At 39.4% G+C, this 20,903-nt stretch overlaps 1 protein-coding gene across 4 annotated transcripts in view; it reads right to left on the reverse strand.

Moving 5' to 3' along the window:
• The window catches only part of fer (fer (fps/fes related) tyrosine kinase), a 216,893-nt gene that overhangs the window by 184,504 nt on the left and 11,486 nt on the right, over nucleotides 1-20,903 (reverse strand). For 2 of the 4 annotated variants that reach the window (XM_043710372.2, XM_043710357.2), the window contains exons 2-4: nucleotides 17,353-17,476; nucleotides 15,755-16,039; nucleotides 15,254-15,427 (exon numbers count right to left, since the gene is read on the reverse strand). In XM_043710372.2, coding sequence (XP_043566307.1) covers nucleotides 15,254-15,427; nucleotides 15,755-15,964 — 384 coding nt within the window. In that variant the 5' untranslated portion in view covers nucleotides 15,965-16,039; nucleotides 17,353-17,476. The remainder of the gene's footprint in view (nucleotides 1-15,253; nucleotides 15,428-15,754; nucleotides 16,040-17,352; nucleotides 17,477-20,903) is intronic. The other 2 variants (XM_043710381.2, XM_043710364.2) reach the window with 1 other exon arrangement.

Below are 20,903 nucleotides of genomic sequence, written 5' to 3' on the forward strand. Positions count from 1 at the left end.
GCAAAATTTACGCAAGGAGCATCTTCAATGTGCCCCAAATGTAAAATAAACACAGGTATCCTCACTCATTGTTTGTGGTCCTGCCACGGGGTTCATGTGTATTGGAGCGCTGTGACAGGAGAAATAGAGGGGGTCTTGGGGACCAAAGTCAAAGTGGACCCGGTCTCTTTGCTCCTGGGTTTGCCAAATTTACCTCTCTTGGACGCACATGGGAAAAAATGTTTTAACATACTCACGTTTTGTGCGAGGAAGAACATTCTGATGTGCTGGGTGTCTAAGAATCCCACCCTAGGTTTGTCGGGGTGGGATAAGTTAATTATGGAATACATTCCTTTAGACTTTCTTACAAATATGGTGCACCAGAAAACGGGCAACTTTTACAAGACTTGGCAGCCCTTTTTGAATTATTTGGAAGCAGATCTATCCACCATTTTGATTAGGGCTTTTGTCTAGCCATGGTGGTTTGATCTGATAAATCTAACGCATGAGAGGAAGAATTTCGAACATATATGGGTTTAATAATTGATGCTCTCAAAGGTTAAGAGTTTGATCTCATTGCGCTGAGTGGTGTTATTTACTTAATTATTGATTTGTAATAAGTGAAATTTTGATTTCTTTTGTCAAGAAGTATAGTAATCAGTTTATTGTTGTTTTTGATGCTATTATGCTATACTCTCATACTTTTGTAACTTTCTAATTATGTAAAAAAAATTTCAATAAAAGTATTTTTTTTAAATCTGAGTAACTCACCTTCCATATACTTAATAGCCCAGCCTTGACAGCCCTCTGCAGTAAAGAATTCCACACTTTCAAGGTTCTCACAGGAAAAAAAATCCTCATCTGTCTTAAGTGGGAGATGCCTTACTCACTCAGAGAGTATGCTCTGTGATCCTAGACTCTCCCACCATGGGAAACAACCTCTGTCAAACTCTCTCAGAATTTTCTACTTCAGTGAGGGTCTCCTCTCATTCTCTTGAACTCCAATGAATACAAGCTCAATCCACTCAATCTTTTATCCTAAGAAAAACCCTCCATACTTAGGATCAACCAAGTAAACCTTCTCTGGATTGCCTCCAATGCCAGCACATCTTTGCTTAAGTAAGGGAACCAAAATTATTTGCAATATTCTAATGATGATCTGAGTCGTGCCTTGTATAAGCTTTAGCAAGACCTCTCTATTTTTATAATCCATTCCCTTTGAAATACAGGTTAACATGCCATTTCACTTCCCTAATATCCAATATTATCAAATGAACTTGAATGCCAGCTTTTTGTGTCACTCTACTTTTGTTTAATAGCTATTTTTATTGAAAATTTAACATGTTTTTACAAGTTTACAAATAAAAACAACCCCAAGTATAAACATTGATATACAATTAAATCTTAAATAAATAATAACCAAAATCTATCAAACAGAAAAAAAATACCGAGAAAATAAACAAAACTCAACAAACTACTAATCTAACCTACACTAACCAGAGTGTATGATAAAATCTCTTACATTATTCAGGAAAAAAAAATGACGGATAACACAGATATTGAGTCGTGAAAAACATGCTTGGAATGTGTTAACATCAGATCGTAACAAAACCCGTATTCGTGCAGGATTCCTCTCCCAAGGGGCCCCAGACCAGCCAGGTTCGCCATCTCAATTAAATAAAAGCCCTTGTTAGGATGGCCGAAATATCCGTATTTATATAATTCAAGAAGGGCTGCCATATTTTATGGAATAATTTTTTTTTTGGTGCACCAAATTTGAAAGGAAGTCAAGGGGAATATATTCCATGATTATTCTGTGCCAATTCGAAAGTCCAGGAGGGCCCTCAGCCACCCAGTTTACCAAAATATTTTTCTTTGCACAGAAAGAGAGAATGGAAAATAATCTCTTCCCGTGCACATCCAGGGAGGGTAAGTTCGAAAAGCCCAAAAGGAGAGATACTGGATCCACTCTAATTTCCGTTCAAGATTTCTGTCAGAGCACTTGCTACTTTAGTCCAATATCTACGGATCTTATGACAGGTCCATAAGCAATGTACAAGAGTGCCCACTTCTATTTTACATTTGGGACACATTGGAGATGCTCTTGCCTTTAATTTTGCCAATCGGTCCGGTGCTATATGGGCCCTGTGAAGTATCTTCAACTGAATGGCTTGAGTTCTGTTGCAGATGGAGACTTTTCTGGCATTTTCTCAAATGTCATTCCACATTTCTATAGAGACTTCCAGCCCCAAATCCTGATCCCATGTTTTAAGCAGATTGTCCATATCTTCCGATATTTCATTATGTAATAAATGATAAAGAGTGCTGACCGAACATACCCCCATTGGCCATAACACTCTACATTTGCTGTCTGATTTATAAAGACTATATAATAAGGTAGTCTTCTTCTGTATGTAATCTCGAATTTGGAAGTATCGAAGGAGATCACCATTAGGTAATCCAAATTTCTGATGCAGCTGTTCAAAAAATATCAGAACCCCTTCCTTGAACAGATCCCCTATACAGGAGATACCCCTGGATCTCAAATTTGAAAGTGGCATCTGTAAGCCCCGGTTGAAACCCCCAAGCTCCCATTATCGGAGTATGGGGAATGTTTTATGTGAATTGCCCTCATTTTGCCGCATTATATTCCAAGCCTTAATTGTGTTTAATATTATAGGGTTTTTCCAGTGATCTGTGATGATTTTCCTCTTGTCTGAGAATAAGAGGTTAATAAGGAGGTATTTTACTTGAGAAGCCTCGATGTCCAGCCAGATCGATTGCGGGTCAGACAAGACCCAATCGGCTATGTAGCTTAATAGGGAACTTAACTAATATTTCCTAAAATCTGGAAAATCCAGTCCTCTCCTTGCCTGTGTAAGCTTCTTCAGCTTAATGAGGGGTCATCTATGATTCCAGATGAAGGAAACCAGCCAGCCATTCAGTTTGCGTAGTGCCAACCTCGGCAGTATCACCGGAAGCATTCTCATAGGGTATAGGAGACGGGGCAGGACATTCATTTTAATTAGTGCTATTCTGCCTAACCAGGAAATTGGAAGGTCTCCCCATCCCTGGAGGTTCTGCCTTATCCTCTCCAGTAAATGCACAAAGTTAGCCTTGTATAGCTGGCCAAATACTGGGGTGATAAGATTGCCTAAATATAAGAAACCTCCAGGGACCACCGAAAGGGAAAGTGGGATCCTTCCGATAGGTGGGATATACTAGCGAGGCCACCCATTGGCATCGCCTCCGATTTTGAAAACTTAATTTTATAGCCTGAAAATGCACTAAATATATTAATAAAACTTTGAACACCAACAGGCGAGAGATGCCAAGACAAGCCAGGAAATGGGAATCCTGTGCCAACCTCCTAAACGCCACATACGAACAACTCCGGTTCCTGCATGAATGCCGAAAGAATCGAATCCTTCCACAATGTGTCAGATACAGACCACCAGTCAACAACCCACAAACCAGAGACACAGCCAGACAGAACGGATTCAGGATGATCCAGGTAATGATTACAGACGCTCACAACAGACTTCACAAATACAGACAAGAAATTGCGCACCAAAAATCGTTGATTTCAAAAACCACCAATCAGGAATGGACCCGGACCATAGAACAGGCCGTCACCATAGGACAGAACAGGACCACACACCACAAAAAAACGACACTAAAAGAAAAAAATGGCCAAACTAACACACAACAGAGAGGACACCACAACACACACCTGGGTTAGAAACCTCTCCCACAGACAGCTCACAGACACGGAAAGAACAATACTGGCCAAGGGACTCAACTACAACCACAGGGACGCCAAGACAGCAGACTTCCTAGCAGCACTAGAATGCACACTCAGGAACAATGGACTGACAGAAGAGACACAACAAACAGTGAGACAAAGTATCGTACCCCTGATAACAAGGAAAAGACAAACACATAACCAAAGAGAGGGAAGCACTAAAATCACGAAGAAACGATAAGAACATAATCATACTACCAGCAGACAAAGGCAGAATGACGGTCATCCTGGACAAAGCAGACGACATCCAAAAAGCGCAACAACTACTTGCAGATACCAACACCTACCAAAAAAGAGGGAGTTTGACCCCACCCCACAACTCACCAATGGGATAAACAACACACTGAGGAACCTACAAAAAAAATAGACAGATAACCAGGTTTGACCTACAAAGAATGAAACCTGAAAGCAACAACACCCCCAGATTCTATGGACTACCTAAAGTGCACAAACCAGACATCCCACTCGGACCCATAGTATCACTATCAGGGACACCATCACACAAACTGGCTAAAGAACTACAGCAGAAACTGAAACACCTGATCAGTGGATCTAGACACTCTATACAATCAACACAGGAATTCTTGGACATCATCAGAAATATACACATAGACAAGGAAGAAACCATGGTCTCATTCGATGTAACGGCACTGTTCACATCTATCGACAAAACCCTAGCCAGAGAAACAATAGCCAACCTGCTGGACATACAGAACAGATAACAGGACGGTGAACCTAACAACAAAGACAGCATACTCAAACTACTGGGACCTGTGCCTCACAACACACTTCACATTCAACAACCAAATATATGAACAAATCAAAGGCACACCCATGGGCTCACCCATCTCTGGACTCAGAGCAGAAGCGGTAATGCAAAGATTAGAACAAGCAGTATTACTGCAAATTCAACCCAAACTCTGGGTCAGATATGTGGATGACACCTTTGTAATCATTAAAAACACAGAAATAAAGAACACACACCGGATCATCAACGCCACACTCACAGGAATCCGATTCACTAGAGAGGAAGAAAAGGACAACCAACTCCCATTCCTAGACATGATGGTACAGAGAACACCGAACGGAGAATTCACCACAAAGGTATACAGGAAAGCCACACACACAGACCAAGTCCTGAACTATGAAAGCAATCACGCCAACACACACAAAAGAAGTTGCATCAAGACACTATTCAAAAGGGCCACAACACACTGCAGTACCCCAGAACTGCAAAAAGAGGAAGAACACCTTTACAATGTATTCGCCAAAAACTGATACCCCCGCAATTTCATCAACAGATGCCTAAGGGAAAGACAATGGAATGAGGACATGCCGCAACCCAAAGGACTAGCCACACTACCATACATCAAGAGCATTTCCGAACTGACAGCCAGACTACTGCGACCACTAGGACTCATAACAGCACGCAAACCAACAGCCACCCTCAGACAACAACTCACCAGAACGAAGGACCCGATACCCAGCATGAGCAATACCAATATAGTGTACAAAATCCCACGCAAGGACTGCACAAAACACTACATAGGACAAACAGGAAGACAGCTAACGATCTGTCTTCCATGAACACCAACTAGCCACGAAACGACACGACCAGCTATCCTTAGTAGCCACACACGCAGATGACAAGCAACATGAATTCAACTGGGACAACACTACTATTATAGGCCAAGCCAAACAAAGAACAGCCAGGGAATTCCTAGAGGCATGGCACTCATCCACAGATTCAAATCAATAAGCACATCGACCTGGACCCAATATACCGACCACTGCAATGGACAGCTGGAACTGACAACCGGAAGCAGCAAATTCAAACCACTATAAATGCCGGAGGAAACATCACAGAAGCGTTTCACAGGAGGCTCCCAAGCACTGAGGATGTCACCTAGACAGGGGACGAAATGTCTGCAACACAAATTCCCAGCTCAACGAACAGAACCACAACAACGAGCACCCGAGCTACAAACCTTCTCACAAACTTTGAATATATTAATAACTTGGATTAAGCGAGGCATGGACATCAGGGGATGTCACTCTGCTTTTTAAGAAGGGTGACAAAGGGAAATCAGGGAATGACAGACTACCTAGCCTGACATCTGTGGTGGAGAAATTATTGTCATTTATAATCAAGTATAGGGGATCTGAACACCTCAAAAAAATTCAGTTAATCAGGGAGAGTCAACATGGTTTCATGAAGAGTAGGCCATGCCTGACAAAAGTCAGTTTTTTGAAGCGGTGACAAAGGTGGTGGACAGAGTTAAGTCAATGGATGTTGTTCATATGGACTTCCAAAAGGCTTTTGTTTGCTAAGCCCACAGAATTGGAGGCAAATTACTGACATGGATAGGAAATTGGTTGAATGGCTGGAAACAGAATTAGAATAATGGGCACGTACTCAAATTAGCAGGACATATAAGTGGTGTCCCTCAGGAATTTGTGATGGGGCCTCGGTCACTCACAATATTCATTAAAATCTTGGATAATGGTATTAAGAGACAAATATCTAAATTTGCTGACAACACAAAATTCAGCATTGTAGACAGTATTGACATCAGCGTAAAATTACAACAGGACATTGCTAGATTACATGAAAGGGCAAAGCTTAGCAGATGGATTTTAAGATAAGCAAGTGTTGAGGTTATCCAATTCAAACTGAAAAAGGAGAGATGAGGATTTTTTTTAAGAAGGTACAAAGTTAAATACAGTGGATGCTCAATGAAATTTGGAGCTCTGTGTATAGCTCTTTAAAATGCCTCAAGCAGGTGCAGAAAATAGTCAAGACAACTAACAGAATGCTGGCCTTCATATCTGTAGGACCGGAGACATTATGTGCAGTTAAACAAAACTCTTGTTAGACCCCTCTTAGAGTACTGTGCGCAGATCTGGACACCACACCTTAGGAAGGATGTTTTGGCCCTGCAGGTTTAGAGGATGATACCTGCATTTCAAGGGTTAAGTGGTGAGGAAAGATTACACAAATTAGGCCTTTATTCTCTAGAATTTAAAAAGATGATGTATTCAAGGTCTTCAGAATATTAACATGGAACAACAGGGTATACAAAGATTAATTATTTCCATTGGTTAAAGATGCTTGAACCGGGGGCATAGTGTATGAATTAGGGCCACGTCATTTAGGATAGATGTTAGAAAGCACTTGCATAAGCAAGGACTAGTACAGATCTGGAACTCTCTTCCTCAAATGGTTGTCAATATTAATTTAATTGTTAAATATAAATCTGAGATGGACTTTTTAAAATTATTAAGCAAGGATATCAAGGGATATGGGCCCAAAGCAGGCATATGGAGTTAGATTAGATTAGATTACATTACAGTGTGGAAACAGGCCCTTCGGCCCAACAAGTCCACACCGACCCGCCGAAGCGCAACCCACCCATACCCCTACATTTACCCCTTACCTAACACTATGGGCAATTTAGCATGGCCAATTCACCTGACCTGCACATCTTTGGACTGTGGGAGGAAACCGGAGCACCCGGAGGAAACCGACGCAGACACAGGGAGAATGTGCAAACTCCACACAGTCAGTCGCCTGAGGCGGGAATTGAACCCGGGTCTCTGGCACTGTGAGGCAGCAGTGCTAACCACTGTGCCACCGTGCCACCCACAGTTAGGCCACAGTTCATTGATAGGGCTTGAGGGCCTACTCTTGTTCCAATGTCCTATATTCCTATGTTGTGAATCATGCTCTATGACCACCAAATCATTGTGCTGAAGCATACAGAAATCTGTTTATTATATAAATAATAGTAAGATTTCTGTTCTTCCTGCAAAAATTCATAGCTTTCCATTCTCCCACTGAATATTCCATCTACCAAGTTATTGCCCACTCAGCTAACCTGTCTATATCCCTCTGTAGACTCCTTGTGTCATCCTCTTGCCTTCCCACCAACACTGCATTCGTTAGTTCAATGAATACTAATACATACAATGCGAAGGCTCTAGACTTCCATAATACAGCACTTGAATGCAGATGTTTATGCCTTTCTTGAGTGGTACAATGAAGAAAACACGCTAGTGATGTCAAACGATCACAGCGGACATTCCATTGCCTGCAGAGTCCATATCTGTGTATTTATGGGCTGCACAAGAACCACAAGAGACATTCCTTTTTTGCCTATTGCCTATTATCTACAACCAGCTCTGTACAATCGAAACCTATTGCTACAATCCATTGAGCAAGTTTCCAGTTACGCAACAAGGAATTCCTTCACACTTCTGTAGACTATGCAGGATTTGCATATTGATAACATGTTTCTACCAATCGGAGTCGGCATGCAACCAATCTTGCGAACCAGCCTGAGTGAAACGCTTCAGCAAAATGTGACATTTTTAAAAAATACTTGATTCTGTATCACCAATTGACCATAAACACAAAAAGTAATACTACTGTAGGATTGCAATTAATGAAAGGAGTGCACGAGAATGAAAAAAGCTCTAGAGAAACAAAACGTCGCCCCTGAAAATCAATCTCGTCCTTGAGAAAATCGTGAGAAGTGCCCTTGAAAAATAATTTGACAGCTGCTTTGAGAAACACATGGGACCTTGGATTTTGAGAGTCCAAGTATTATATGAAGGAGGAAGTATGCTGCACCTTCTGTTGGGTTATAACTGAGTGCTACACTCAGTTCTGGTCACCATACTTTAAAAATCATTGAAAAGGTACAAAATAATTCCAGAAATGAGAAAACATAGCGGCAAAAAGTTTGCATTTAGAAACAAAGGATTGTCTTCATTGCAATAAAAATCTTTAATATCACAAAAGGAGATTGAAGGGAGCTCCGATCGATAAGTTGAGAAAAGGTAGACAAGAGAAAAGCTGTTTCCATAGCTAAAAGGATTAGAAGACAAACTTCAAGCTTTGTACAGAATTTGGTTTGCAGTAAGTGGTAAATAGTTGAAATATGCTGTCCAGAAGGCTAGTCAAATCAGAGATGATACATTATTTCCAAAGGAAATTGTTGTGGCTCAAAAGGAAAATCAACTTACAGAACTTTGGGGATACCGTGAAGAAGTAGGGCTGACTAAAATGCTCCATATGGATTTGACACAGACTCAACAGGCTGATTGTTCTTTCTGAGTCATACAGTCAGTATCGCGGCCAAAAATTTGCATTTACATAATACAAAACAAGTAAAAGCTAAGAACAATTTAAAATCTGCAAAAATATACATTAGCTTGCTGTAGTGCTGCTAACCTGTGCACTGGAGGCAGCACTACATTAGCATCTCTTCATCCTCACTCAAGCATCATTCCAAACAAAACGAAAACAGTGAAAAGCTCATTAGTAACACATCAAACATTGTTTTAGGACTCATTGCAGTCTTGATCCAGGCATGGATTCAAGAACTGAATGTTGTACGTAGCACAGGAGTAGACACCATTGATATTAAAAAACAAGGACACAAAGAAACCATCTTTGCGGGAACTGGAGTGCAAAGAAACTTTGGAAGAGATGTTTTATTGCACAGATGCTAGATTGACTCTGTATAGTTTTCTCATGACAATAATGAAGTCAATCCCAGATAACTTCACAGAGCAGTCAAGCTATACCTTTTTATGTTGATGTGATACCAAATTTATTTTGATATTCAATACTGAAAGCTGAACTTACTGCTGTCTCCTATCTTTAATCCAGTGATCATCAAATACTCCAATGCTTACCATTTCCCAGCAGTTAAAATTATGCTACACACATTATTGGTTTGATGAACATGAAACCCATCATCATGCAACAGTAAATTCATATTGGGCAATCACAAAGTTAATTACATCCTTCCTGATTCACTTGAAGAGCAACTAACCCTATCATAAGTATACTTGTCTCAGATCATTGATTCTTGCTGTAAATTTACATCTTAGTAAAACTCATTGTTACTTTTAAAACAATATGCTTATGTAGATTTAGTCCTTACTAACCTGAAAATGTGAAAACCATTTTACATTGTAAATAATGTAGAAGGAGGACAATTGGCATCAGTACTGTAACAATATTTACTTATCTTCAATGCATTTGTTCGCCAAGTCAAGATTATGAACAATCTGACTCAACTGGAATAATGGTCTATTCCCTTCCTGACCAAAGACAGAAAGCATTTTGCCAGTGTTAAACTGTAGCAATTATCAACTCATTGCATATCAAATAAACAGTCCGACAATTTTATTGGCAGCAGTTGGGTCAAGCCAGATGATTAGCAATCTCAATATGCATGTGGAAGTGGAATACATGCCCTTGCCAAAGGTAACATACATGAGAAAAAGGGAAAAGGTGTTGAAAGGCTCATGGGTATATAGTGCAGGAACAGTCAGAGACAGGTTTGTGAAACAGAATTCACATCTGGCCCACCCCTGAAGCCAATTGTCCCACAGTTTCTTTCATCCTCTGCTGTGCTGTCTCTTGAGCACACATTCATTCTCAAACACACCTCGTTTCCTTGGCTCTATTCCCCTCAAATGCTAAACCCTCATACAAGTCATTCTGCTATAACGCAACAGTTGTGTCCCTCTGCAACTTCATGCTATAGAAAATCACACTATGGAAAATTGCTATAGAATATCGCACTTTAGAAGACTGCTAATTGAAAATTGCCATACACGTTCAGGAAAAAGTTTGTGTTACCCAATGTCCACAATTTGTCAATCACGTTATAGCCAATTCACACTGATGAAACGCACATTACAGCAGGATGACTTGTACTCCGTGTCTTGGCCCTGAACCTGAACCATAAATGGTTCAATCTGCTGCAGCACTGCTTTTCATACTGCCAAAAAATCTAAATATGATCACCCTTCCTCAAACAAACCACCCTTGAACTTGTCTACATGGACTTTAGCAAAGCCTTTGACAAGGTTCGGTATGTCAGACTAATTAGTAAAGTTAGATCACATGGGATTCAGGGACAGTTTGCCAATTGGATACAAAATTAGCAGAAACACAGGGTGCTACTGGAGGGTTGTTTTTCAGACAGGAGGCCTGTGACCAGCAGTGTTCCACAGGGATTAGTACTGGCTCCACCTTTGTTTGTCATTTATGTAAATTATGGATGAAAATTTAGGGGGCATGGTTAGTAAGTTTGCAGATGATACCAAAACTGGTTGTACCGTCTGTTCTGATATTCCACGATAGTTCCATTCCCATGCGATCCTGCATTATAAGAGCAGATGACTGAGGTGTCAGTGGGGGAGCATTTTGGGGCCAGTGACCATAATTCTATTAGACTTAAAATAGTGATGAAAAAGGATAGACCAGATCTAAAAATTGAAGTTCTAAATTGGAGAAAAGCCAATTTTGACGGTACTAGGCAAGAACTTTCAAAAGCTGATTGGGGGCAAACGTTCGCAGGTAAAGGGACGGCTGCAAAATGGGAAGCCTTCGGAAATGGGATAACGAGAATCCAGAGAAAGTATATTCCCGTTAGGGTGACAGGAAAGGCTGGTAGGTATAGGGAATGCTGGATGACTAAAGAAATTGAGGGTTTGGTTAAGAAAAAGAAGGAAGCATATGTAAAGTATAAACAGGATAGATCAGGTGAATCCTTAGAAGAGTATAAAGGCAGTAGGAGTATACTTAAGATGGAAATCAGGAACTCAAAAAGGGGACATGAATAGCTTTGGCAAATACAATTAAGGAGTATCCAAAGAGTTTTCACAAATACATTAAGGACAAAAGGGTAATTAGGTAGAGATCAGCAAGGCGGCCTTTGTGTGGAGCCGCAGAAAATGGGCGAGACACTAAATGAGTACTTACTGTGGAAAAGGATATGAAAGATGTAGACTGGAGGGAAATAGATGGTGACATCTTGCAAAATGTCCAGATTACAGAGGAGGAATTGCTGGATGTCTTGAAACGGTTAAAGGTGGATAAATCCCCGGGACCTGATCAGGTGTACCCGAGAACTCTGTGGGAAGCTAGAGAAATGATTGCTGGGCCTCTTGCTGAGATATCTGTATTATCGATAGTCACAAGTGAGGTTCCAGAAGACTGGAGATTGGCTAACGTGGTGCCACTGTTTAAGAAGGGTGGTAAGGACAAGCCAGGGAACTATAGACCAGTGAGCCTGACGTCAGTGGTGGGCAAGTTGTTGAAGGGAATCTTGAGGGACAGGATGTACATGTATTTGGAAAGGCAAGGACTGATTAGGGATAGTCAACATGGCTTTGTGCATGGGAAATCATGTCTCACAAACTTGATTGAATGTTTTGAGGAAGTAACAAAGAGGATTGATGAGGGCAGATTGGTAGATGTGATTTATATGGACTTCAGTAAGGCGTTCAACAAGGTTCCCATGGGAGACTGATTAGCAAGGTTAGATTTTACGGAATACAGGGAGAACTGGCCATTTGGATACAGAACTGGCTCAAAGGTAGAAGACAAAGGGTGGTGGTAGAGGATTGTTTTTCAGACTGGAGGCCTGTGACCAGTGGAGTGCCACAAGGATTGGTGCTGGGACCTCTACTTTTTGTCATTTACATAAATAAGTTGGATGCGAGCATAAGAGGTACAGCTAGTAAGTTTGCAGATGCCACCAAAATTAGAGGTGTAGTGGACAGCGAAGAGAGTTAACTCAGATTGCAACAGCATCTGGACCAGATGGGCCAATGGGCTGAGAAGTGGCAGATGTAGTTTAATTCAGATAAATGAGAGGTGCTGTATTTTGGGAAAGCAAATCTTAGCAGGACTTATACACTTAATGGTAAGGTCTAGGGAGTGTTGCTGAACAAAGTGACTTTAGAGTGCAGGTTCATAGCTCCTTGAAAGTGGAATCACAGGTAGATAAGATAGTGAAGAATGCGTTTGGTATGCTTTCCTTCATTGGTCAGAGTATTGAGTACAGGAGTTGGGAGATCATGTTGCAGCTGTACAGGACATTGGTTAGGCCACTGTTGGAATATTGCATGCAATTCTGGTCTCCTTCCTATTGGAAAGATGTTGTGAAACTTGAAAGGGTTCAGAAAAGATTTATAAGGATGTTGCCAGGGTTGGAGGATTTGAGATATAGGGAGAGGCTGAACAGGCGGGGGCTGTTTTCCCTGCAGCGTTGGAGGCTGAGGGGTGACTTTATAGAGGTTTACAAAATGATGAGGGGCATGGATAGGATAAATAGACAAAGTCTTTTCCCTGGGGTCGGGGAGTCCAGAACTAAAGGGCATAGGTTTAAGGTGAGAGGGGAAAGATATAAAAGAGACCAAAAGGGCAAATCTTTCACGCAGAGGGTAGTAAGTGTATGGAATGAGCTGCCAGAGTAAGTAGTGGAGGCTGGTACAATTGGAACATTTAAAAGGCATTTGGATGGGTATATGAATAGGAAGGGCTTGGAGGGATATAGGCCGGGTGCTGGCAGATGGCACTAGATTGGGTTTGGATATCTGGTCGGCATGGATGGGTTGGACCGAAGGGTCTGTTTCTATGTTGTACATCTCTGTGACTCTATGATCTTAAGATCGCATAATAGCAGCACCATTTAAACGAATGGGACTAGAACTGCATTATAGCCTATAAAGGTAATGAAAATTTGTCTTCTACAAATAATGGTCCAAATTCGTCAATCACGTTATAGCCAATTCACATTGAAGAAACACACGTTATAGCAGAACCAACTTATAGTTGAAGTGGGTTATCTGAGGTATTGTGAAGAAGGTTATCTAAGATTACAACATGATCTTGATCAATTGGGCCAATGGGCTAAGGAGTGGCAAATGGAGTTTAATTTGGATAAATGGAAGGTATTGCATTTTGGTAAAACAAACAAGGGCAGAACTTATACAGTTAATGGTCGGACCCTCATAGTTTTCTTGAACAGAGAGACTTAGGATTCAGGGACATAGTTCATTGAAATTTACATCACAGATAGACAGGGTGGTTAAGAAGATGTTTGGCATGCTGCCTTCATTGTTCAGACCAGTGAGTAAAGCAGTAAGGATACCATGTTGGGCTTATATGGAAGTCTGATGGGTACAGTTCTGGTCGCCCTGCTATGGAAAGGATATTATTGGATTGGAGAGGGTTCAGAAAAGATTTGTCAGTATGTTGCTGGGACTGGAGGGATTGTCTTTTAAGGATAGGCTGGGACCTTTTCCACTGAAGGGTAGGAGGTTGAGGGGTGACCTTATGGAGGTTTAAAAAATCATGACAGGCATAGATAAGGTGAATAGCAAAGGCCTTTTCCCGAGAATTAGAGAGTTCATAGGGGGCATATTTTTAAGGGTAAGAGGAGAAGGATTTAAAAGGGACTCAAGGGCAACCTTTTCACACAGAGGGTGGCTTGTAAGTGGAATGAACTGCTAGACGAGGGAGTAGATGCAGGTACAGTTACAACATCTAAAAGACATTTGGATGGGCGCATGAATTGAAAAGGCCTAGAGAGATATGGGCTAAATGCAGGCAAATGGGATTACTTTAGTTTGGGAAACTTGGTCAGCATGGACTAGTTGGACTAAATGGTCTGTTTCTGTGTTGGATGACTGTACAACTCTAAGCTCTCACTATTTCTTTTTATACATCTGAACAATTTACTTTCATAATCAATTTTCTCCCTCTTTAATAGTTTTTTAGTCATCTGCTACTGGTTCCTAAAAAAACCTAATCCTATGGTTTATCAACAATTTTCATTGCTTTGTATGCTTTAGTTTCTTTCTTTTCAACCAAAATAAATTCTGCTCAGAATTATAAATTATCTGCCACTATTCATCCAGTGACTTTCCACTTTTTCAATTTTCCCAGCCCAGTTTAGACAACCCTTTTTTTCATATTTCTGTAATTATCCCTATTTAAGTTGAGGACCAGAGTTGCTCTCCTTTAAACCGACTGAAATTTTGCTTACGTTGTGAGCGCTAGACCTTACAGGATCCTTAACTATGAGATCTCTTATTAAGCATAACTCATTACACATTACTCGATCTAAAATGACCTGTTCCCAGGTAGGTTCTGCAAAATACTACCCAATGAAGCAATCCCCAATCCTAGAAACTCATCTTCCATGCCAACCTTGCCCATTTGATTTGTCTAGTTAATATGCAGATTAAAACCACCCATGACAATTATAGTGCTCTTCTTACATGCCATTAGTTTTTGCCATATACTTTGTCCAACAAGATGTCACATAACAATCTATTGCACCACTGCACCGATACCTTCTGTTATTTACAAAAAGGACTCTAGTAGCTCCTACTGACAATTTCACAGGAATTTGACCACATTTTACCTTTCCCCACCACCTGATCATTTTTAGATAGGACCAACAAACAACTCACTCCTCAACACCCAGTGATACTGCTCCAGACCAACTGCTAAGAAGAACATGACAACATTTCAATTTTGTCAAATGGCAATTGGTGCATTCAATCAAAATTCACACTCAGCAACATAACAGTTTGAAAAGTAAAAAACGAAATATGTTCCCAAGAGCAATCTCACAGTCAAATCATAGTTACCTTGCACACTTCAGCTTCCAGTTGTTGTTGCATGCTTTGATAGCTTTTCTTGACTTGCTGCTTATCTTTGATCATCATGGTCAATCTGTATAAGGGTCCCACATTAAGGTCTTCAGCATGTGTTTTCATTATTCTGCTCAACTGTTCTGTCTGATGTACCATGCTGGCCCAAGACTTGAAAGCAAAAATTAAAGAGACTCAAAAGACCAGAAGTGAACAGGTAAGTCAAAGCAGTGCATTTCCATTTCAAATCATCAGAGAGTCTTGATTATATGAATACATTTCAATTTATTCCTTGCCGTTCTGAAACCAGAATTCCATTCTTCATTTATATTATATCACATGCGCTCACTATAAATGCTAGCACTGAGAACAATTCCTCCATATTAAATTCTATCAGTGATGCATTTTCCACTCATGGCATTACATTCATCTGCCAAGAGATAGGGATATTCTGAATTTAAAGCATTGATTCAGTTAGGAAATTTTTAAAAAACTAACCTTGGTAACATTACTAAGAGAATCCACAGGGGAAGATGTTTCATGCTTCTCCACTTGCTGGCAAACATTCTGTAGCAAGGATGCATATTCTTTGTCACTCTTAACTCGTAGAGACATAAATTTCCTCAACGTCTCCAAGACTTTAAGCTCAGATTCCTGCAGTTTTAGCAGGGCTTCATGGGAATTCCGAAGATCACTTCCAAATCCCATATTGACTAAGGCACCAGAATACCCAGAGTGCTAAATGCAAATTCACCACTTAATGATCAAAGCATGACCCTTATTCTGGAAAATAAGTAAAAGAGTAAAAGATATTATTCAGGTTCTGTAACGCAAAATAGGCAAAGATCAAGTATGTGTCAGCAATCTTGTTCTATCATTCCTCAAAGCTTTGAAACTACTGCACCTATTCATGGAAGCATTTGTCCCAAAATATGTACAACAAATAAATCACTGGAAATTCTTAAAATGCCATTGTCCTGAAAACAATGTTTCATACAATGTTACACTCTTATTTCCCCAAGTATCTTTGGATGCATCTCATCCAGCCCTGGTAGTTTATCAATTTCAAATATAGATGGCCTAATACCTGCTCCTTATCAATTTCAAAATCTTCAATTATCCGAATGATCTCTTCTCATGATAATTTACACAGTATCTTCTTTGGTAAAGACAGATGTAAAGTTTTCATTTAATACCTGAACTATGCTCTTGCCTCCATGCACAAAATCACCCATACTCCTCTTACCAGCCTGTCGGACTGAGTTTCTTTTTTTAAAAGAGTTAGTTCTAGTTATGCATAATGATCAAACCAAAAAAAGTATTAAAATTATAGACTATTTAATTGTGGTCAGCGTAAGCATCTAATATCACATCATGCCTTTGCTTGTGGCTACATGATACCATTTGTGATTTATCATCAGGTCCCATGCTAACATAAAATGAATGTTGAAGGCTTGTTTTATTCCAAGACAAATGTTAGAACATTTTGAAGTAAAACAGCTTTAATTTCCAAGACACAACTACGTCCTAGATTGATTTACCTTTTTAAACTCAAAGTGCTCAAAAGAGAAATCGCCATTTTCTTGAAATTGAAGCTATGTTATTTTGGCTTTTTATATGCATTAACTGAATTTATTATGCTGCATCTTTAATGCGTATATTGTTAATTCAGTTTTATGTATGGATGCACATGCTCTGGATGGATTTTGTGATAGCATAACTTGTACTCTTGTTATTTTCAGTTAACTTGTTTCAGGAAACAGTCACTGTTAAGTTACACAGTGACAAATAGTTTATTTTGCTAAAATATACTGTTAGGATTTTGAATTCACCAGAACATTGGATGCATCAATTAGACACTGGAGTGATATTAATCATTGGGGTATAGCACTACATATCCTCAACACAATCACACAAAATTACTTTGCAGTGCCTCATTATCTTAGTTGAGAGCTCTCTACAAAAAGGGAAAAGCTGCACTGAAAACCATGTTCCAACAAATAATTGATATCTTTGAGAACCAGTCAGCTGAGAATGGGAAGAAATATTTTTAAAATGACTACCATTTTATAACCAGACAGAAATTTGGCACATACCCTTAACCAATCTGAGATTGATCATGTGCTGTTTGTATGTTGGCAAATCAATCAGAGCTCAGGATTTTTACTGGCACAGAGGGTGTGACAAGCCAGAGTTATAGCGTGGAACCTCAAGCAACCACTAAGAAAAGAACATGAAAGGCAAAGATCAGAATAGGAGACAAGTGACCTGTCATGAAGAAATCACTTGCCGGTGTCCCACATTAATAAGACAGTGAATTCAGTTGATCTAATCAACATTCTTGTCGACTTATTATGATTCAGTCATTAAATTGTGTCAAACTTGTGAAAACATACATGTTTTACTAACCAATAAGGACTGAAAGACCTTTAAGAACTCAGTTCATAATCGTAATTGACTTAAGACTGACAATTAAAATTAAATTAAACACGATAAGCCTTGCAATCCTTTTATTAGTTCTCTGCCAAACCATTACTTTCAGACTCCTTTGTCAGTCTTTTTGAATACCATTCTTTTGCTGTTCCACTTCCTCACCAGACGTTCAACATTCAGCTTGGTACTCAGTAGTAGAGTATACCCGATGTGGAATCATCGAGTCAAACAGCACGGAAACAGACTCTTCAGTCCAAGTGGTCCATGCTAATCTGATATTCTAAATTCATCTTGACATCGGTTATAAGCACACTTGTTCTGGTCTCTAGCTCTTTAATTGGTCAGATGACTTATGCACTAATTACCTGCTCTTTCTTGACTGTTTATCAGCCACTCAATTCCTTTTTCCAGGGTACTCTTAAGCTACAAGGCAATTATGCCTATAAATATGTTATCCATGAAGTTCGCAACCTCATGGATGCACCATACTGACGCCAGTTTGTTGCAATGCACAATGCTTATCATACATATGGTTTTGCGGACTTTCCACATAGCACAGGAAGTGCACTCCAGGGGTCAGAGCAGTCCAGCCATTCCTCGATTTATTAGTTAATAAATATTGTTCCTACTAACACTCCTCACCACACTAAAATAGGAGTTCTCGTTCACATCCTTTCTGTTCACATAAATTAAATATAAGGAAGCTAACTGAATATTTTATATAAATATTTAATTTTTTTAATCTCTTAGCTGCGTCCGAACTCATTCCCGAACTTTGGAAAAACAACAACAAAACAAAAGCAATATTCACCAACCAATAAACTTAGAGATTTCCTCTGATGTCACTTTTAAATTCATTTCTCCCACCAAACCCAGAGACTTGGAATGCTACCAAAACAGAATAGAACTGTGAAGCTAGAAATGCTAGAAAATAGAAATTGCAATAGAATGTGCAGAGCATTGGACACAAAATGTTAACTGTGCTTTCTCTCCACAGATGCTGCCAGCCTACCAAGTTTCTCCTGCAATGTGTGTTTGGAATGTTGTTTAACCTGAATCTCACTTTAGGTGTGATAGTAATAAGTCATGCTCCTGGCCCTCAGTTTTTCTCTTCCATGGTATTCCTGATTTTTCTTCAAGGTCTACTACTGTTGCTCCCATTTTGTCTATAGTTATTTCAAAAGCAGTTTAATTCATGGCGTTCTTGTGACGTCACAGTTGGCTTTTACTCTCTTGTGTGGTCAAGACCAACAGCACACTCCTCTTAGTCTCTGCATGGCAAGGCTAACCTGCTTCATGCTGGTAAAGACATAAAATGCTCCAGAAACCCAAGAGGGCTGACATGACCTACGAAGTGAAACAGGATTTGAGATCAATATGAAGTTCTGAAGTCATATTGGACACAAAACATCAACTCTGATGCTCTCTCTGAAGGTGCTGCCAGATGTGAACAGGTTCTCCAGCACTTTGTTTTTATTTCAGAGCTCTAGAACCAACAGTATTTTGCTCTCTTTTTATTATTTCACAGTGATCCTTACAAATAAAGATTCTGTCATAAATGCAGAATTTTTAGAAAAAAACTACACCCCAAACTTTTTAAGAATAAAATTCTAATATATCATCAGTTATATTCTTGAGGATCCTTCTCACAAAGTTATTCAATATTTTAAATCGGATTCAAATATACTTGCAGCTTATATTTGTGATAAAACTAACTTTTCCCACACAAAGACCAATTTCTAATTTAATGTGTCAACATGAAGGAAATGTTGCCCATATTCAACAGTAAAATGAAAAGTGTACAATTTGACAATCTCACAGATGGGATTAAATAGGCTTGAAACATGCACAGAAAACACAGAATCACAATTTTGCTGTAGTGCAGAAGGTGGCCATACTCCATGTTTTATGGATCATGCTTTTTACCTGTCTTGTCACCTTTAAAGGACTAATGCACATATAGACCAGGTCTCTCTGCTCCTTCTCACCCTTTAGAATAGTGTTTCTTTTATTTTCTCCTGTCTAATCACCTTCTTTCCACCAACATCAATCACCTTACATTTCTCTGCAATGAATTTTATCTTCCACCCATCCACCCACTTCTTTCTCTGGCATTTTGAAGTTCTGCACTGTTCTCTTCAGTTAACAATTCTTGCACGTTTGTATCATCTGCAATTTTAAAAACTGTTTGCTGCATTGCAGGATCAAAATAATTTATATAAATCAGGAAAAGGATCCACTACAAACCTTCCTACAGCCTGAAAAATACCCATTATCAGTGATTGTTTGTCTGTTTCAATTTTATCCATTTTACTTCATAAGCTAAAAACCTTTCTCACAAAGTGTGTTCTATAGCTTTGTATCAAAGGTCTTTTGGAAGACAATAACACCTATTGTTAGCACTACCTTTATCAACCCTCTTTGTTACTTCTTCTAAGAACTCAAACAAGATAGTCAAACATGATTCAAAAATTTGGTGACAATTATATTTTCCCATTCCTAGATCATGTGATCATAGATGAACATAAAAGGATCAGGAACTGCATACAATCAAATACTTTGTTCACAAATCTGACTCAATTTTTTTAAAAACATATCACATACACAATTACAATAGTGAATTTTCATTCAAATTCCCATTAAAAGTAAATGAGCTAAATTAATCTACTTTGATGGTAAGGGATTGACTAAAATATCAGGAGAATTCAGCGTAATCCATCAAATACAGCCAAGTTCACTTCAGCAAATATGCCACTTTAGTGGGTTAACTAAAAAACTACAACTCCAAAAATACAATTCTCCCTCAAGAGAAGATTGCTGTTCATTTCTGACCTTCAATCATGAAAACCACCAAAACAGCCCAAATGAAATTGCAGGACCTTGATGAATTTGAAGGCAATAAGTTTTAAAAGTTTAAAAATTTTCTCCCAACAGAACAGCATTGTAAAGGAATGATAACGTGAATGAATCTATTTTTCTTAAGTCAGTCATTGGAAGGCAAAAATAAAGGTCAAAGATTACAAAAGACTGCAAATCAGTTCATTGTAATTTAGCAATCGAATCCCACTGTCCTAATCCAAGCCATGGCTCTGCAACTTCACATGGTAAAGAGTATTTATCTTCATTTCTCTTAAAAGACATAACAATCATCATCCCAATTTGTTCCAATGACAAAGTATTCAATCACTGACTTTCCAGAGTTCTCACAACTTGA

The sequence above is a fragment of the Chiloscyllium plagiosum genome, unplaced genomic scaffold (genome assembly GCF_037043375.1).
Source record: "Chiloscyllium plagiosum isolate Xiang-an unplaced genomic scaffold, Cpla_swu_hap1 HiC_scaffold_2, whole genome shotgun sequence".
NCBI lineage: Eukaryota > Metazoa > Chordata > Chondrichthyes > Orectolobiformes > Hemiscylliidae > Chiloscyllium > Chiloscyllium plagiosum.